At 47.6% G+C, this 12,164-nt stretch overlaps 1 protein-coding gene across 1 annotated transcript in view; it reads left to right on the top strand.

Annotated features, from left to right (window-relative positions):
- The window catches only part of LOC308662851 (E3 ubiquitin-protein ligase RNF213-like), a gene marked incomplete at its 5' end in the record, with an annotated part of 152,986 nt that overhangs the window by 44,418 nt on the left and 96,404 nt on the right, over positions 1-12,164 (top strand). The window contains 4 exons of the mRNA XM_081318995.1: positions 6,954-7,076; positions 8,085-8,268; positions 9,306-9,464; positions 11,797-11,955. Of these exons, the coding sequence (XP_081175121.1) occupies positions 6,954-7,076; positions 8,085-8,268; positions 9,306-9,464; positions 11,797-11,955 (625 nt within the window). The remainder of the gene's footprint in view (positions 1-6,953; positions 7,077-8,084; positions 8,269-9,305; positions 9,465-11,796; positions 11,956-12,164) is intronic.

Here is a 12,164-nt window from a genome sequence, read left to right as displayed (position 1 = left end):
AATTTAGCTGATGCTAGAAAAAAAGTATCTTTGTACATACTCTTGAAAACTATTTTGAATCTAACCATCTATTACAACTAAACCACTTTAAATTAAACAATTCTTAAGAATGAAATATTCTTAATTTGGACTTTACTTTTACTGTTTGGACTGTTGTGTGTTTTGAAAAATAGATTATTTAGAATCTAGTCATGTTGCACTTCAGTCTTTAAATAATTAACCTAGTATATACATAACAATAAAGGGACTCAGTGGCTCAGTGGGTTAGGATGCTGAGCTTGTCGATCAGAAGGTCGGCAGTTTGGTGGGTTGAATCCCGCGTGGCGCGTAACAGTGAGCGCCTGTTACTTGTCCCAGCTTCTGCCAACCTAGCAGTTCGAAAGCATGTAAAAATGCAAGTAGAAAAATAGGGACCACTACGGTGGGAAGGTAACAGCGTTCCATGCGCCTTTGGCATCTAGTCATGCCGGCCACATGACCACGGAGACATCCTCGGACAAGCGCTGGCTCTTCAGCTTTGAAACGAAGATGAGCACCGGCCCCTAGAGTTGGAAACGACTAGCACGCATGTGCGAGGGAACCTTTACTTTTACTATACATAACAATGTATGATGTTTTCTATGGTGAGCTTAACATCAATAACAACATTTATTAAAAAGGCTAAAATAATTTCTGGTGGTATTATCTGTACATTAAAATTTTGTTTAGTCACTATCTTTCACTTTTCACATTCTGGACAAGCCGTGGTCATGTATCCTAGCAAAAGATGTTACATATGTGCATAAGCGTAGTCAGTAGCATATGTCTTTTTAAAAATATCAAACATGCAAAGAAACAAAAAGAAGTCCAAAATATCTGTATTACATCCAGAAATGCCAACTTTGCAACCAATATTTCTCATCCATAACTATGGCACCCTAAGGATACCTGCATACATGCAAATGCTGCTCTGGGATCAGTAACACGGCAGGGATTTCTTTTTCCTTCCAGTAACATATACCTGTTAGGAATTAAAGTCCTAACCTGGTTTGGGTGAAATACATATAATATGGTTGTGTACCTTTAAGAAGAGAAATGGCCTAAGGGTGTGACTAATTCTATTCAGCATAAATGAATTTCAAATGTTAGACTTGCTCTCTCTAGTGTTTTTTCTCTGACTGACTTGTTGCTGTGTGTATTGATATTTGATTTTTAACTAGTAAGGATTTTTGACTTTGACTTTGTTTACTCCTGAACTGTTATTCAATGGTGATTCTTCGTTACTGACCTTGGATTGAAAACTGGACTATATGTAATTGTGTTTTTTTGTTTTGTGTTATATTGTCTGAGTAAAAATATTGTTATGATACAACTCAAGTTGGTTTACCTTTTACTGTTTGCTTCTTAAAGGTCCCAGTACACCTTCCTTTGTGCATTGCAAACCTTGTATAAGGCATTCTGCACATTCTAATTTTGTTTCCTATTAACAATACCTAAAACCAGTTTATTGCATTTGGCAATTGTACTAAAAAAAATCACATTGTCAACCAATATAATTTATTTAATTTGAAATCAAGTGAAAAATTGATTTAAATTATTTTATTAAAACAAATTACCGTATATACTTGAGTATAAGCCGAATTTTTCAGCCCACTTTTCGGGCTGAAAAACTCCACTTCGGCTTATACTCCAGTGAACAAAAAAAAAGAACTGTCCCTTCGTTCGGAACAGGCTGCTGAGAGAAGGGAGGGCTGGGCTCCCCACGGCTGCCTCAGCAGTTGGCGCGGCCGCGGGTCCGGCGTTCGCCCGCCGACCAGCTGATGGGCGCGGGCGTGGCCGGGCTGTCCCCGGAGCCGGGCGGGTTCCACCGGCTGGGCTCCCCACGGCTGCCTCAGCAGTTGGCGCGGCTGCGGGAGCTGATGGGCGCGGGCGTGGCCGGGCTGTCCCCAGAGCCAGGCGGGTTCCACCGGCGTTTGCCGTTCGCCCGCCGACCAGCTGATGGGCGCGGGCGTGGCCGGGCTGTCCCCAGAGCCGGGCGGGTTCCACTGGCTTTCACCGTTCGCCCGCCGACCAGCTGATGGGCACGGGCGTGGCCGGGCTGTCCCCGGAGCCGGGCGGGTTCCACCGGCGTTCACCGTTCGCCCGCCGAACAGCTGATGGGCGCGGGCGTGGCCGGGCTGTCCCCAGAGCCGGGCGGGTTCCACCAGCATTTGCCGTTCACCCACCAACCAGCTGATGGGCGCGGGCGTGGCAGGGCTGTCCCCAGAGCCGGGCGGGTTCCACCGGCATTTGCCGTTCACCCGCCGACCAGCTGATGGGCGCGGGCGTGGCCGGGCTGTCCCCAGAGCCGGGCGGGTTCCACCAGCATTTGCCGTTCGCCCGCCGACCAGCTGATGGGCGCGGGCATGGCCGGGCTGTCCCCGGAGCCGGGCGGGTTCCACCAGCATTTGCCGTTCACCCGCCGACCAGCTGATGGGCGCGGGCGTGGCCGGGCTGTCCCCAGAGCCGGGCGGGTTCCACCAGCATTTGCCGTTCGCCCGCCGACCAGCTGATGGGCGCGGGCGTGGCCGGGCTGTCCCCGGAGCCGGGCGGGTTCCACCAGCATTTGCCGTTCGCCCGCCAAACAGCTGATGGGCGCGGGCGCAGCTGGGCCTTCTGTGATGCTGGGTAGTTGCCACCGGTCGTGCTCCCCCGATCCCCACTGTGTTGTCGAGCCCGTAGGGCTTGACACCTGGCAGCACATCCCGCAGGGAAGGTCTGCTAGGGAGGCGGCAGTCCAGCTTTGTTTCTCCCCCTCGTGCGTGCGTGTGTGTGTCAGACCCATGGGAATGGCTGGTAGGGAAGCGGCATTCTGGCATTCCCCCCCTTCCTGTGTGTCGGGCCCACGGGGCTTGACACACAGAGAAACGCAAATGCCGGACTGCCGCCACCTTTACTAGCCATTCCTGCAGGTCTGACACACACACACACACACACACACACACACACACGGACGAGGGGGAGAAACAACGCTGGACTGCCGCCACCTCTGCCAGCCCTGCAAGCCTCTGCCGCTTCTCCAACGTGGAGATTTCCAGAGGTATTGGACTTCCAAGGAGACGCAGAGTGCAGGGCAAGTCGGCCGAGTGCCTTGGCGACATTCCGGCAAGGCAAAAGGCACAAAGGGGGCAGGGGTCCCTCAGGTCCGCTGGGGAGGGGGAAAGTGCGTGCTCTCGGCTGGCTTAACCCAGTTCCATTTTGCAAGGCAAAAAGGAGCCGGGAGAGGGAAGCAGGGAGGAGCTCTCCGCCCACCCTCTCTCCCGCCTTTCATTCCCCGCGTTGAACAGCGCGAGTACACAGTCATTCCTTCTCTTTGTACCTTTATCCACATCCATAACAATAAGAGAGTTGGAAGGGACCTTGGAGGTCTTCTAGTCCAACCCCCTGCTCAAGCAGGAGACCCTATACAATTTGAGTAGTCTCCTCTTAAAAACTTCCAGTGATGGAGCAGCCACGATTTCTGGTGGCAAGCTGTTCCACTGGTTAATTAATTGTCCTCACTGTCAGGAAGTTTCTCCTTAATTCCAGGATGTTTCTCTCCTTGATTACTGTAATTTCCATCTATTGTTTCTTGTCCTGCCTTCTGGTGCTTTGGATGTATAAGTTCACACACACACACACACACCATTCTTTGCTGTCATGTCACCCCAATGATACGTTTGGTTTGCCATTAGGGTGCTGTGTGAATGTGGTCTTTAAATAAACCGCTGTTTATTAAATAAAACAGTTTTTTTTAAAAAAACAACAAACAAACCCCCTTTAAATAAAAGGGAAAGTCTGTAGCTTGGGAGTTTAGAGAGAGAAATGTTTTGACACAGTTAACGTGTGTTTCTGTGACGTTCACGAAGCCCCGGTTGAATGACATGAAACGAATCCCAGTTTATGGCCAATTTGGGGAAGGCGGCATCTGAGCGCTCATTTTCCCCGCACCGGGTCCAGTCAAATTCACACACTCTTGAGCCAATCGAACGCATCCTTGTCTTTTAATCCGGTTCGCGCTCTAGAAACTGAGATTGAAGGCAGAAGAAGAGTTCAAGCTTTTAATGGGGGGTGGGGCAAGGGCTGCTTTTCGGCATTCCAGCAGGACAGGATTTATTTTTATTTTTTTTATTTTTTTAAAAAGCGCCTTTTGCAGAACAGAGACAGCACGGGCGCGCCCACAAACACACACACGCACACACACACGCACACGCACCCGACCACGTCATCTCGCCCCCAAAGTCTGCATGCACGGTTGGATCGGCAACCTGCCGACGCAGCTTTCGTTCCAGAGCAGGGACCCCCGGAGAGACGCTGCAGCGATCCTCCCCCCGCGGGAAATCCACCCTCTTTCAAGCCCCGCCGCGCCACCCCTGCCTTTGGCAACCCCGGGAGCGCCTTGGGAGAGCCTCCGCAGCGGAGCCCCGGGCTTGCAGGAGGGCCGCGCTCTGTGCACGCTCAGGAGCCGCCTTCTCCTTTGCGGGGGGGGGAGGAGGGAGAGAAGGCTTCCGTCCAGCGCCGGAGCGAAGGGGGAGCGGCCCGAAGGAGGAGTCACGCTGTGTGGTTGTGTGTTTGTGTGTGTGTGTGCGGCGCGCCGTGGGGCGTCAGGCCCTTCCCGGCTGGGGCTCCGGTGCCTCTGCCCTGCCGGATCCCGGCACCGTCGAGCGTGCCCCCCCAGATGTTGCGCCCGGTGCGGCCGGACCCCCTGCACCCCCCACGCTACGCCACTGCCCATCAGCTCCCACGGCCGCGCCAACTGCTGAGGCAGCCGTGGGGAGCCCAGCCGGTGGAACCCGCCCGGCTCCGGAGACAGCCCGGCCACGCCCGCGCCCATCAGCTGTTCGGCAGGCGAACGGTGAACGCCGGTGGAACCCGCCCGGCTCAGGGGACAGCCCGGCCACGCCCACGCCCATCAGCTGTTCGGCGGGCGAACAGTGAACGCCGGTGGAACCCGCCCGGCTCTGGGGACAGCCCAGCCACGCCCACGCCCATCAGCTGTTCCGTGGGCGAACGGCAAACGCCGGTGGAACCCGCCCGGCTCCGGGGACAGCCCGGCCACGCCCGCGCCCATCAGCTGTTCGGCGGGCGAACGGAGAACGCCGGTGGAACCCGCCCGGCTCCAGGGACAGCCCGGCCACGCCCGCGCCCATCAGCTGTTCGGCGGGCGAACGGCAAACGCCGGTGGAACCCGCCCGGCTCCGGGGACAGCCCAGCCACGCCCGCGCCCATCAGCTGTTCGGCGGGCGAACGGTGAACGCCGGTGGAACCCGCCCAGCTCCGGGGACAGCCGGGCCACGCCCGCGCTCATCAGCTGTTCGGCGGGCGAACGGTGAACGCCGGTGGAACCCGCCCGGCTCCAGGGACAGCCCGGCCACGCCTGCTCCCATCAGCTGTTCGGCAGGCGAACGGTGAACGCCGGTGGAACCCGCCCGGCTCAGGGGACAGCCCGGCCACGCCCACGCCCATCAGCTGTTCGGCGGGCGAACAGTGAACGCCGGTGGAACCCGCCCGGCTCCGGGGACAGCCCGGCCACGCCCGCGCCCATCAGCTGTTCGGCAGGCGAACGGTGAACGCCGGTGGAACCCGCCCGGCTCCGGGGACAGCCCGGCCACGCCCGCGCCCATCAGCTGTTCGGCAGGTGAACGGTGAACGCCGGTGGAACCCGCCCGGCTCTGGGGACAGCCCGGCCACGCCCGCGCCCATCAGCTCCCGCAGCCCCGCCAACTGCTGAGGCAGCTGTGGGGAGCCCAGCCGGTGGAACCCGCCCGGCTCCAGAGACAGCCCGGCCACGCCCGCGCCCATCAGCTGTTCGGCGGGCGAACGGCGAACGCCGGTGGAACCCGCCCGGCTCCGGGGACAGCCCGGCCACGCCCGCGCTCATCAGCTGTTCGGCGGGCGAACGGTGAACGCCGGTGGAACCCGCCTGGCTCCGGGGACAGCCCAGCCACACCCGCGCCCATCAGCTGTTCGGCGGGCAAATGGTGAACGCCGGTGGAACCCGCCCGGCTCAGGGGACAGCCCGGCCACGCCCACGCCCATCAGCTGTTCGGCAGGCGAACAGTGAACGCTGGTGGAACCCGCCCGGCTTTGCGGACAGCCCGGCCACGCCCGCGCCCATCAGCTCCCGCAGCCGCACCAACTGCTGAGGCAGCCGTGGGGAGCCCAGCCGGTGGAACCCACCCGGCTCCAGAGACAGCCCGGCCACGCCCGCGCCCATCAGCTGTTCGGCGGGCGAACGGCGAACGCCGGTGGAACCCGCCCGGCTCCGGGGACAGCCCGGCCACACCCGCGCCCATCAGCTGTTCGGCGGGCGAACGGGGGCGGCCATGAACAGCCACGGAGCACACGTGCCGGCAGGGATGGCTGGGAGAAGGCTGGAGACGGCTTCCGGTGGTCGCGCAGCTCCATCAGCTGGGAGGCGGCAAGAAACAGCCGCCGGCGGAGTCAACGAGCAGCTCGTCGTGGCACAGAATATAGATATGTTGCTAAGAAGGGGCCAAGCTTACCGTATACTTATACTCGGCTTATACTCGAGTCAATAACTTTTTCCAGTTTTGGGGGGTAAAATTGGGGGTCTCGGCTTATACTCGAGTCGGCTTATACTCAAGTATATACGGTAATGGCAATTCTTTTTAATTGTACGATGGATTTTTTTTGTTGCAATTGTAACTCTCTGAGTTTCTCTCAAGTATGCAAATTAAAAAAGGAATAAATTAAGTGACTCTATAAATGTCCAATTATTGTAGAAAAACTATTTCAAAAGATAATCGTGGTAACCTATGCCCATTTCCATCCTGAACAAGCAGAACATTTTATATATTTTGAAAAATAATTTATGTTCAGATCTTATTGCCGTAATTACAAATTCTTCTGCTCTATATCTTTACTTTGGAGACTTATAAATATTTTGTAACCCCAAATTGTGCTTTGTTTTTATTTTAATGTTTTCTAATTAGGAAGGAGCTGTTGAACAAATTAAAGTCTATTGTAGTCACTATGAGAAAATTCAAAAATTCAATTCTGTGATTTTGCAAACATTTGAAAATTGTGCCCTTGAAGCTATTGATTCAGCATACCAGGTAATTTATTTAATATCAAAGATTGTCTGATCTTTCTGTAAATACGATGGTTGTTATGCTTCAGATAGTCACAGATTAAAGCAATGTACCTTCCAGACATATGCCATCCTCTCCTTCCAAGTTGGCTGAGAAATGTATCGTCTATACATTTTAGCTGGCAGGACACAGAAAACAATACTGTATGTTGCTTTGCAAGGGAATTTCAAGATTGTAGCAGAGTATTGGTTATACTTGTGCATACAGTCCAAAGTACACCAAATCCTGACCTGTAATGTATCCGTGCTATAATGATATAGTTTAAAATTTTTAGCATGGATTTTTTAAATATCATATTGCTGAAACACACTATATAGAAGAACAACCTTAGTTTCATGTTTTTCCATTCATTAAATTAGTTTTTTTAGTATATATTACCTTTATTTGTATGCAATATATACTAAACTAGCTGATTCTGCTGATTAGAGTTTTTTATATTTTTCCATACAGCAGGGATGTTCTTTGTCACAATCTCTTCTTTGTTCCAGAAGTTGATTCTCACACCTATTACGAACAGGAACTTACATTCACATAATATTTTTTGTCAGTCCATTTCTGACAGCTTTTCAAGATAATTTTGTCTCAGAAGTGAAGGTTGGTTTACTTGGAGTAACAATAGCAATGTCTTTGACTAAATTACCTAAGAGTAAGGATAGTTATTTAGTCTGTAGTTTATAGAAACATAGAAAAATTAAAGCGAGGGCCTTCAAATCCTGCCCATGCATCGTTTTTCAGTTTATAGGATCCTTCATTCCCACAAAGTGGTGATTGTCCCTGTTCTAAGAGCAGTATCTATCTCAGCAAGTGGAAGAAAAATCCACATGGAAGGAAAAATACTTTTACATTGGGGAAGTCCCATTACATGATATAATGAATTTTGTGACAACCTTGACAGAGGTGCAAAATCATTGTGTGATATATTGAATTCATTACTGCCTAACACTCCTTTCTTTTTTCCTATGTCTTTTCTAGAAACAACAGAATCTGCTTGAGTTGATATCTAAAAATGAATGGAGCAAACTGGGTAAAATTATATCTGCTGCCATCATAAAATCCTGGCCAAAGGATGATACGGGGACGCCTTTGAAAGACTTTCAAAGTATACTAAAGCATCTGTTTGAATGGCAGGACAGCAGATACCTATTCATTTTCAATCGTATGTAAATCATTTACAGGATCAATTTTATAGTCAGAGGGAATATGTAAATGATCAAAGTAGCTACCTAACAGAAAATTGCTACATAATGGAGGATTTATATTGGATATTTCCTAAATTTGCATTATTTGATACAAGCATATTGTATGAAATTATGAAATAGTAATCTGCTTCACAAATGTTCATGATATTTTGACTAAATGTATATATAATATTATTAAAACTTTTCCTGTTTGGTAAAAATAATAGAGTTACATCCGTGTACAGGGCTGAAAAATGAGATATAGGAAAGTATGCATGTAAGTGAGATAAGAAATTGAGAATACAGGATGCTCTCGGCTGGGGAGAAGCAGCCCAGTTCTTCACGATCGGAACTTTTCTCCAGCCCATTCATTCTCCTCCTGCCTGCTGGAGACATTCCACCCCATGTGGGACAAAATCAATCCGTCAGGCAGTATTCTTGCTCTTAAAGAGGTTGGGTGAAAATGGACTACTTTTTTGCTCCTTCTTTGAGTCTCCCTTTCTTTGCTCAAAGAAGGAGCAAAAACTGCTTGCTGATGAGACTCAGGTCTCTCCAAGCAAGCAGCTTTTTTGCTGCCCCTTTAAGAGCAAAGAAAGTTGAGTGTTTTTGCCATCAAGGAGACCTGCTGAAAAACAGCCCTTTTTCAGCAAACCCCCTGAAAAGAGCAGAGGCAGAGCCTTCCCAGGGTTAGCCACTAGGGGAGACTGCAAATGGTGATCACATAGTTGCAGGGCGCTTGGCGACTCATCATGAGCATCCAGATTGCAGTCATGTGACCATGATCATAATCATATGATCATGGGAGGGGGCTGCATTGGAGGTAATTTGGACACAGATCGTAAAGTCCTTTTAGCGCTGTCATAATTTCAAACAGTTGCTGAGCTAATGGTCATAATCAAGCACTACCTGTATGTCATTTTGCATGGCATTGTTTTCAGGTGACAAGAAAGAAGTACCTAACTTGAGCAATTTAATGCCCCTAAATCTTTCTTACTGTTTTTAATATGTTTAATAGGTGCAGAAGAAAACACTCTAAACCAATATACTGATGAAGCTCGATTGTTAATGACCCTTGCTGAATCTTCGTTTCAAAATGCTGCTAATGAACTCGTAACAGGCCATATTCTGATTAAGGATTTGGAGCTAATTATAAAATATAAGACACGATTCATAAGTAAGAGGGAGGGATGAATTGTGTGAATGTAGCTTAATCGTTTGTTAATTGGGTTTTATGAAATCATAAATCACCAGGACAGTAAAGAAATACATATTTTGTTTTTATGCGGTGTCATCTCAGAGTTCTGCAACCTTTCCGGCTTTGCGGATCAGCAGAGCTGGGTAGGGTATGGTTCCATGCACACTTGTCGGCTGCTCCTGCAAATGGAGCTGCTTGCTCTTATGCACTGGGGGACCCTCCCTAAAGAGGTGCATTTGGCTCCCATTCTCCCAGTACTTAGGAAGATGGCAAGCTCTTTGTTAACTATTTTAATTATTGATTTTACCTTAGGTTTTTTATTTTAATTATAACTTCTTGTTATATTTGTTTAATAATCCATTAAATAAATAATTGGAGCTGTACTTTTCTTGAACTGTTAAGTGAATTGCAGTACCATTATTCTCGTAGAACCCTGATGTGAGAAAATGGGGTTGGGAAAGTATGGAGGAATGTTAGAAATAAAGAACCTGAAGATAAGATTTCATTAATACTATAATTTATTTGCACTTCTGGCCGGGCTACAAAAGGGGGAAGGGAATTCACTTCGTGCTTTCAGACTTCTGTGCAATCCATCCTTCCTTCCTTCCTTCCTTCCTTCCTTCCTTCCTTCCTTCCTTCCTTCCTTCCTTCCTTCCTTCCTTCTTTCCCTCCCTCCCTCCCTCCCTCCCTCCCTCCCGCTTATCTATGAGGAGATTGACTCCTGGATTAGCTACATTATGCCACTAAATTTAAATATCTTTGGCAGGCTTTCTTTTATTGTCTCTAGACAGATTTTCCTAGCTCACTCAGTAACTTTCATAAACTTTTTTGCTTCTAGGAACTTCAACTTGTGCTATCTAGTTCAACAGGATGTATCAGTTTGTTGTATTAGAATGGCTCTTCTTTCATTCCAGATAGATGCAAGAGTATTATTCTTCTGCCCCATACTATACTGTATGTATGTTGGGGTTCTTGGGTCCTCTAGTTGATTCCCACATTTTTTTAAAAATCATGAAACCACTGAATGGGGGTGTCAGCTGAGGCAATCAGCAAGATGCAGATGCTTACTCAATCCACTACTAGGGCAATCCTACCTGGACTGATACATCCTGTTGAACTAGATAGCACCACAAGTTGAAGTTCCAAGAAGCAAAAAAGTTTAAGTTACTGAGGGAGCTAGGAAAATCTGCCTAGAGATAATAAAAGAAAGCCTGCCAAAAGTTAAAGTGTGTGGTTATTTGAATTTAGGGAGTCCGTTTGCCTTGAGCTGTTAGTCCCAGAGTATAAATTCTTTACCTCTCTACAGAAACAAAGTTTTTTAAATGTTTTCACCCACATGTGTATGATGATTGGTTAATTTATACCAGCTTTGAACCACCCAGCTTTCGGCTGAGCCAACAATCTTCCATTGGGAATACTATACTTGCCTTTAAAACTAGGCCAGCTACTTTCACAAAACAACTAGATTATTTATTGTAGCTGACTGATTTTATCTTGGTATGACAGTGCTTTATCATTTTACACTGCCTAGAGTCCATTTTGAAACACGGTAATAACTTTTAAATTCCTAAGCAATTTTGACACTAAGTTATTTGCAGGAATGTTTCCTCCCGTATTTACTTACTAGTGCCATAAGGTCTTCAATTGAGACTTTTCACAAGATCCCCTGCCCATTGATAGATGCTGACTGAAGAAAGAACCTTATGGGTCCAAATCATCTATGGAGCCATCTCACATAGGATACTTAAATTATGTTACATGCCATGAAAGATCTATTTGCTTTTTTCCATGCAGCTTAAAAAACATTGTAGAGATATGTACGGAATGTATTGTTACACAGAATGCTAGGATGTTCTCATTTTGGACCATGGTAATGCAACTGTGCCAGGGATGGAGGCTAATTTTGAAAGAAAAGAAAATCTGGAAATTAGAACAAAAAAAAATTGTTCCAAAAAAGTTGGAACAGAAAACAGTTTATGAGATGGCCTCAGATTGGCCTAGTTTAGAAAAATACATATTATTCCAATGTCCCCTAGAATCTCCTTCCTAAGAAGACTAAATTTTACACATTATTAGTGTTTTGGCATTTTAAGGATTATTGCTATTATGATTTTATGTTATATCTGTTTATCTGCTGTCTAGATGGGTTTTAGTGTTTTATATTGTTTATAGATTTTTGACTGTGCATTGTCTGATGAATCCTCTTAATTTGCTGGTGCAAAATTATTATTATTATTATTATTATTATTATTATTATTATTATTAATAATAATAATAATAATAATAATAAAATTCCCAATTTTGATTACAGAATGCACAGAACAGTCACTCCCAAATGAATTATTTGAAGGACTGAAATTAGAAAAAGTGTTAGATCTGAGACTACAGGAAGTATTGCATGTCAAGAAAGAGCAAAAATACTTGGGAGTCCTTTTGGATATGTTGAGGAAGGTTCAGCGCTATTTAAAAGGTATATTTTTTAAATTTTAAAATTTTTTAAAATCAGTGTTTATAGTTTCCTGCAAATTGTTATCTGATACTTCTTTGCAGTTATTGTTAATATCCTCCTAAAATAGAGCTTGAATATATGGAAGGATGAATGGGAAAGCAACTGAAAATTCTAACACGAGAGAAATGGAATAATACAGATATGAAAACACAAGCTCTTTAGATTGGTGC

This window comes from Vipera berus (assembly GCF_964194415.1).
Source record: "Vipera berus genome assembly, chromosome: 2".
NCBI classification, from domain to species: domain Eukaryota; kingdom Metazoa; phylum Chordata; class Lepidosauria; order Squamata; family Viperidae; genus Vipera; species Vipera berus.
The sequence above is the reverse complement of the archived record's forward strand: the minus strand, read 5'-3'. Positions and strand labels throughout refer to the sequence as shown.